Here is an 8,038-nt window from a genome sequence, read left to right as displayed (position 1 = left end):
AAACTGGTGAGAAATTGTTTTATAGACAAACCACGACAGTGTATCAACTGAAAGGTCAGTAAACTGGTGAGATATTGTTTTATAGACAAACCACGACAGTGTATCAACTGGAAGGTCAGTAAACTGGTGATATATTGTTTTATAGACAAACCACGACAGTGTATCAACTGAAAGGTCAGTAAACTGGAGAGATATTGTTTTATAGACAAACCACGACAGTGTATCAACTGGAAGGTCAGTAAACTGGTGAGATATTGTTTTATAGACAAACCACGACAGTATATCAACTGGAAGGTCAGTAAACTGGTGAGATATTGTTTTATAGACAAACCACGACAGTATATCAACTGAAAGGTCAGTAAACTGGTGAGATATTGTTTTATAGACAAACCACGACAGTATATCAACTGAAAGGTCAGTAAACTGGTGAGATATTGTTTTATATACAAACCACGACAGTGTATCAACTAAATTCCTATCTATCTCTGTCTCCATAGTAACGTATCTGAGTAGTTCTGGATCTAATATCTAACAATTCCTATCTACCTCTGTCTCCATAGTAACGTATCTGAGTAGTTATGGATCTAATATCTAACAATTCCTATCTACCTCTGTCTCCATAGTAACGTATCTGAGTAGTTCTGGATCTAATATCTAATAATTCCTATCTACCTCTGTCTCCGTAGTAACGTATCTGAGCAGTTCTGGATTTTGCTTCTCCAGCAGCATTTTTGGCCATACATTCGTAGACTCCCTGGTCACTATCTCTAGCTTCAGTAATCATCAGGGTACCATCATTAAGAATGCTGAGTCTAGCATCTTCTTCCGGGATGATCTCATTTCTAAACAAAATTTATGTAAACAGTTAATAAACAATAAGGTTCCATAATTCAGGATAACATTGTAAACAGTTAATAAACAATAAGGTTCCATAATTCAGGATAACATTGTAAACAGTTAATAAACAATAAGGTTCCATAATTCAGGATAACATTGTAAACAGTTAATAAACAACAAGGTTCCATAATTCAGGATAACATTGTAAACAGTTAATAAACAATAAGGTTCTATTATTCAGGATAACATTGTAAACAGTTAATAAACAATAAGGTTCCATAATTCAGGATAACATTGTAAACAGTTAATAAACAATAAGGTTCCATTATTCAGGATAACATTGTAAACAATTAATAAACAATAAGGTTCCATTATTCAGGATAACATTGTAAACAATAAGATTTCATTGGTTAGGATAACCAAGGTTTAATATTGTTTGATATCACATTAGTTACAGGTGTTTGTGGTTTTAATATTTGACCAACTTTTAATCTCTGGAATACGTATCAAAACATTTAAATATAGACATATAATAACGAACAAACGGTGTTTTCCGATTATTAGCTACGTTTTAGAGGTTCGTCAAACAAAAAATATGTTTTGTAAATTATTAATCTATGTTAGCGTAGTGATGAATTATTATCAGTTTAATTATGCAAATGGACATTTATCTTGGTTGCCATAGTAATCAACTATTTCCATAGCTACTGTGTTTGTATCTGTGGTAATGGTAACTTACTTGTTGTGAAGCCACACTATTTCCGGTTCCGGGTCACCATCAGCCTTACAAGAGAAGTACACTGTCCCCCCAAATGAAACGTCCACGTCTGTTGGTTCTTCCGTGAACTGAGGTTTCTCTGGTCAACATTCCACATGTATTACAGTATACAAAAGTGAACAACTGTTTCATAGATGTCCTAACAACATTTTAATCCATAAATGATTTAACATACCGTTCTTATAGTGATTACATTGATTCACTAGTCAAGTACTATCACTGTCAGCGACATTTTCGTCCGTAATCCCAATAATATTTCACGAAACTCTGCAAACTTAAGAGACTTAGATAAGTTCTAAACCCATGGACTAATGAAAAATAATCCTCATAATAATAAAATCTAATAAAAAGTATATATAATTAAAAAATATAAAACACTGGACTTTTACCAGCCTTAAGGGACAGAATGTCAGGAAAACACTGGACGTTTACAGGCCATAGTGGATAGAATGGCAGGAAACAAAACTGGATTTTTATAAGTCATAAAGTATATAGTTCAGTATAAACAATTTTTATATAAATGTTCTGTTCATATTGTTGTTGAATAAATTAAACAAATTATGCAAAACACTTTTTTTCTGTGGTGAAAATCTCACGCAACGGATAAAAATAACATTTAAAAATATGATAGGTTTTGGTCACCTACTGCAATGGAAATCGTCGAAAGAGAGCGCAGTCAGCGATTTTCCTTGGAGAGAGACTGGGTATTCGCACGTGGCTGCAGCCTGGGTAGTTGTTTGTTTTTCTTTTAACATTTCCGACAGCCAGAGCAGATGGCAGTCACAGATAAGTGTGTTAGAGTCCAGCCGTCTATAAACAACTTTAGTCACTACAGGTTCTACTATACAGAACTAGTCACTACAGGTTCTACTATACAGAACTAGTCACTACAGGTTCTACTATACAGAACTAGTCACTATAGGTTCTACTATACAGAACTAGTCACTACAGGTTCTACTATACAGAACTAGTCACTACAAGTTCTACTATACAGAACTAGTCACTACAGGTTCTACTATACAGAACTAGTCACTACAGGTTCTACTATACAGAACTAGTCACTACAGGTTCTACTATACAGAACTAGTCACTACAGATTCTACTATAAAAACAACTTTAGTCACTACAGGTTCTACTATACAGAACTAGTCACTATAGGTTCTACTATACAGATCTAGTCACTACAGATTCTGTTACACAGAAATAGTCACTACTGGTTCTATTATACAGATCTAGTCACTATAGGTTCTACTATACAGATCTAGTCACTACAGGTTCTACTATACAGAACTAGTCACTATAGGTTCTACTATACAGAACTAGTCACTATAGGTTCTACTATACAGAACTAGTCACTACAGGTTCTACTATACAGAACTAGTCACTACAGGTTCTACTATACAGAACTAGTCACTACAGGATCTACAGTTAATTCAAAGTCACATGTTTCAACTCCAAGTTAATAAGATTAGTTAATACCAAGTCACGTGTTATAACTCCAAGATAATAAGATTAGTTAATACCAACCATCTTATTGGTTATTAACTATAATTCCGAATCTACTGTTTGTATCTACACAAAATGTGAGAAGTTTTCAGTAAAATGTACAGTCTGTTCTACACACAAAAAAATCAGATGTGTAATAAAAGTACTTGTACAAAAGACATCACCGTGAATTGATGACGTCAGTCTGACAGTTATGAGATTATGTTTGTGTGCAGGAAATCACATATTTAAAAATATATACAACACACAGATAAAGAAACGACTATCAAAACCACAAGCCTACGTTCACAACTTGTACAAACCTTTTAAGGTTATGAAAAACATGAGGCTAGAATCATGCGACTGAAAGATCGCGTACACAAAAATAAAAAAAGCAGCATTTGTGTTTATATATCTTGTGGTGAATGACTAAATACGGTTGTGGGCCGGTTGTCTAAAAACCACATTCATCAGGGTAACTATGGTAATCATTAGTAAGTGGTGTGGGATTTGACCGCCACTCGTCAATGAAGGGTTTATGGGATGGTCCCTGTGTCCGAATATACACTGTGGAGCATTTATGGGATGGTCCCTGTGTCCGAATATACACTGTGGAGCATTTATGGGATGGTCCCTGTGTCCGAATATACACTGTGGAGGATTTATGGGATGGTCCCTGTGTCCGAATACACACTGTGAAGGATTTATGGGATGGTCCCTGTGTCTGAATATAGATTGTGGAGGATTTATGGGATGGTCCCTGTGTCTGAATATAGACTGTGGAGGATTTATGGGATGGTCCCTGTGTCTGAATATAGACTTGTGGAGGATTTATGGGATGGTCTCTGTGTCTGAATATACACTGTGGAGGATTTATGGGATGGTCCCTGTGTCTGAATATAGATTGTGGAGGATTTATGGGGTGGTCCCTGTGTCTGAATATAGATTGTGGAGGATTTATGGGATGGTCCCTGTGTCCAAATATACACTGTGGAGGATTTATGGGATGATCCCTGTGTCAGAGTATAGATTTATTGGCCCTACCAATCCACAAAAAACACTGCTGTGGAAATTTTCGGACCACCCCTTACAACCAAGTACTGTGATCCGATATACGTTCACCCGTAGTTTCGGTATTTTACACAATACTAGAATATATATGATTTAAGTTAATGTTCTCGAACGATATGTGTCACTTCAAGGTAGAGGTAGATTTGTTTTTTGGACCCCAACCCCCAAAACGATTCTGGGTCCGCCACTGTTCTTATAAGAGTTCCGACGGTCCCAAAGTGCGGAGCGCGTTTCTGCTGCATTAAAGATGTAAAATAATTACTATACCCTGCAAAACGTTTTTCAAACTCTCAGGGAGTGTATTTAATTTTGTTTCTACGATAGAATTGTGTCTTATAATAATTCGACTTGCTTTTCGAATCAGGATATTAAAAGAACGTCTGCAACGAATTATCTTACCTGAATATCATTTAAAGAAAAATTATAACACATTATCACAAATTACATTAACATGTTAGTTACTCTCAAACCCCGGTGTGAGATACATTAAATGACAATCACTAGTTCTGCCTTTAGAGCTACATTAGGTAAGATACGCTGTGTTATTCTAATATTCAAAGAAAAACCAACGGAATAAAAAGATACATATAATCATAGTTTGAATATCCGAAACTGGTGAAGTCTTGGAAACCGGTATTCTTGGTAACGAACATATTATTAGGATTATTAGATATACGTAAAGTTTGTAGGATGTATAACCTATATCAACAATAACTCACGTGCATTTTATCCTTGAAAAGAAATTGAAAAAAATGAGTTATTTAACAATTAAAAAAGTCGAGAAACAGCTATATAACTAAAATAAAACTCAAAGATAAAGCCACCTCCATCCCGGTGCCTCAACGGTAAGTCTGATGACTAATAACGCTAAAAATCAGGTTTCGATACATGCGTGAGACCACAAATAGCCCAATAGTCTTGTTTTGTGCGACAATTAGTCATGAAATCCCGACGTAAGAGGGCGTGTGAATCAACTGTTTGACTTGGGGCTTTCGTTTCTCATCATTAATTTTTAGATGTTTTTATATCAATGAAATCCCGACGTAAGACGGCGTGTGAATCAACTGTTTGACTTGGGGGTTTCGTTTTTCATCATTAATTTGTAGATGTTTTTCTGTAAATGAAATCCCGACGTAAGAGGGCGTGTGAATCAACTGTTTGACTTGGAGCTTTTGTTTCTTATCAATTTTTAGATGTTTTTCTGTCAATGAAATCCCGACGTAAGAGGGCGTGTGAATCAATTGTTTGACTTGGAGCTTTCGTTTCTCATCATTAATTTTTAGATGTTTTTCTGTCAATGAAATCCCGACGTAAGAGGGCGTGTGAATCAACTGTTTGACTTGGGGCTTTCCTTTCTTATCATTAATTTTCAGATGTTTCTCTGTCAACAAAACATTAGTTGTTTTTTCGACAAAAGTTGGGACGAGGGTGAGTTGGGGCGACAAATATATCGACGAGACATCTTGCTCGTCTTAAAACAGAATCGTCCAACAATCGTTTGTTTCACACTTGCAACTACTATCGTAAAAACAACTGACGAGAAATGATAGTTCCAAGTCAAACGGTCGATTCACACGCCCCCTTACGTCGGGATTTCAAGACTAAATGTGTTCTTGCACGAGGTAGCTTGTTTACTTGTTGAATTTCGTACAAAGCTACACGAGGGTTATCTCCACTAGCCGTTCGTAATTTAGAAGTGACAGACTAGAGGAACAGCGGCTGGTCAATAACACCCGCAGCCTCAATTCTTGAGCTATCTTTTTTCACCAAAGAATGTGAGTCGAGATCCCTAACCACCAAGCCATACCAGGCCAGTATACAAGTTGTCTTTGATATTTGTTGACGTATATAATTATTCCCATGTTTTCCTTGTAAATAAACTTTTCAATTCTACACACATTTATTATTAGACTTTTTAATTAGTCAAATTACATTAATTATCCTCACAGTAATTGGTTATATTTTGTCCATCAAGTAAACATTACCTGAGTTTATTTATTCATCTAATTATACTTAATTGTTAGAAAGAAGTCGTTTAGTATTGCTGCCACCAGGTGATTTGCTTGTTAAATCTCGTACATTGTCGAAACAGGATTTTCTTTGAATACCAGAATAACACAGCGTATCTTATCTAATGTAGCCCTCAGGGTAAAACTAATGGTTGTCATTTAATGTATTACACTCAAGGGTTTTAAGGTAACAAGTCTATTTATAAAATGTTGGTTGTGATAAACTTTTAAAACCATGATCCGTTACTCACAATCTTCTTAATGACTTCATGTCCCGAAAAGCACCAACAGGTATCCTTGACAAACGATTATTGTGTAAAAATCTGTTTAAAAAAGACAAAATGATTAAAATCACGGAAGACTGAATTGTTCTGAAACAATTAAACAGTACTGATTTTAGACATAAACTAAAGAAATAAAAATAATGACAAAGTTGGAATAATAGTCGTTGCGGTCATTTATTGTTCTTAGATGTTAACATTTCTTACTTCAACTGAATATCATTTACCCGCGATCTATTATATGAAATACGAATATATTAAAAACATGTTTAACAAATCAACTAATTGTAGTTACAAAAAACGGTCTTGTTGGTCTCATTAATGACGGTGTTTTCAGTAAGTCACAACAGAGCGGCTTTAGAATATTATTAAATGCGTCATTTTGTACAGAGAACAAAATCTAAAATTTGTAGCCTAAAAAGCATCTATTATCAGAATAAAATTCTACGTGTATTGCAAAGCATGTTAAATAAAAACAAAAAGTGTTTATGGAAGTCCATATTACGTACAAGATTAATGTGTTATGGTCTAGATGTTACGGTCCAGTTGTTGTGGTCCACATTATGCTTTGTGTGTTATCGTCCTAATGAAAACAACATATTTTGTGGGTTGTAGTCCACAATAAGCTTAAGAAGAACTTGTTGTGGTCGTGATGGAGAAGAAATGCTGTTTTAATTAAGGAATTATTTTGTTTGTGACATTTCATTGAATATCTTCTTCTTAAGGTGGCATGTATTTACTGCTTGTGATCATCTAGGCTGTGATTGATGGACTAGCTACTCCTACCAAGCTGCTGTTATGTTTAAAATCAAAACTAAATCAACTCACAATCTTTCCAAAGACGGGAGGTTGGAGAAAGTGTTAGGTTCAATAGCTTCAATCTCGTTGAAATGCATGTATCTGAAAAAGGAGTTGAAACTAACTATAAACCAGGGAAATCAAATTATAAGCATCAAGTAAACCAGGGAAATCAGATTACAAGCATCAAGATATGTGTAAAACTAACTATAAACCAGGGAAATCAGATTACAAGCATCAAGATATGTGTGAAACTAACCATAAACCAGGGAAATCAGATTACAAGCATCAAGATATGTGTGAAACTAACTATAAACCAGGGAAATCAGATTACAAGCATTAAGATATGTGTAAACTAACTATAAACCAGTGAAATCAGATTACAAGCATCAAGATATGTGTCTGTTGGTATGTATATATGATACTAAAAAATACCGTCGAACGTGATGTGTGTGAAATGTTACCTTTAAAAACAACCACTATTACTGGGTAATACAACAATATTGTCAAACGTGACGTGTGTGAAATGTTACCTTTAAAAACAACCACTATTACTGGGTAACACAACAATATTGTCAAACGTGACGTGTGTGAAATGTTACCTTTAAAAACAACCACTATTACTGGGTAATACAACAATATTGTCAAACGTGACGTGTGTGAAATGTTACCTTTAAAAACAACCACTATTACTGGGTAATACAACAATACTGTCAAACGTGACGTGTGTGAAATGTTACCTTTAAAAACAACCACTATTACTGGGTAATACAACAATA

At 35.0% G+C, this 8,038-nt stretch overlaps 1 protein-coding gene across 1 annotated transcript; it reads right to left on the bottom strand.

The window, feature by feature from the left end:
- Nucleotides 1-637: 637 nt before the first annotated feature.
- Nucleotides 638-7,381, bottom strand: LOC106477209 (peroxidasin-like). The gene is made up of 5 exons (XM_013937801.2): nucleotides 7,290-7,381; nucleotides 6,432-6,503; nucleotides 2,262-2,425; nucleotides 1,577-1,694; nucleotides 638-842 (listed from the first exon to the last, which is right to left on the bottom strand). The coding sequence occupies exons 1-5, from the start codon at nucleotides 7,355-7,357 to the stop codon at nucleotides 665-667; spliced, it is 600 nt and encodes a 199-aa protein (XP_013793255.2). The 5' UTR covers nucleotides 7,358-7,381; the 3' UTR covers nucleotides 638-664.
- Between the last annotated feature and the right edge of the window lie 657 nt (nucleotides 7,382-8,038).

This window comes from Limulus polyphemus, unplaced genomic scaffold, assembly GCF_000517525.1.
Source record: "Limulus polyphemus unplaced genomic scaffold, Limulus_polyphemus-2.1.2 Scaffold13401, whole genome shotgun sequence".
NCBI lineage: Eukaryota > Metazoa > Arthropoda > Merostomata > Xiphosura > Limulidae > Limulus > Limulus polyphemus.
This window is presented reverse-complemented; position numbering and strand designations above follow the sequence as displayed.

What these genes read in the sequence shown, in the direction of transcription:
- LOC106477209 (XM_013937801.2), bottom strand. Translation starts at nt 7,357, where the DNA reads ATGCATTTCAACGAGATTGAAGCTATTGAACCTAACACTTTCTCCAAC. An exon ending in CTCCCGTCTTTGGAAAGATT is followed by an intron (nt 6,504 to 7,289) that starts GTGAGTTGATTT and finishes TTTTTTAAACAG; the next exon opens with ATTTTTACACAATAATCGTT. An exon ending in ATGAAGTCATTAAGAAGATT is followed by an intron (nt 2,426 to 6,431) that starts GTGAGTAACGGA and finishes AGTTGTTTATAG; the next exon opens with ACGGCTGGACTCTAACACAC.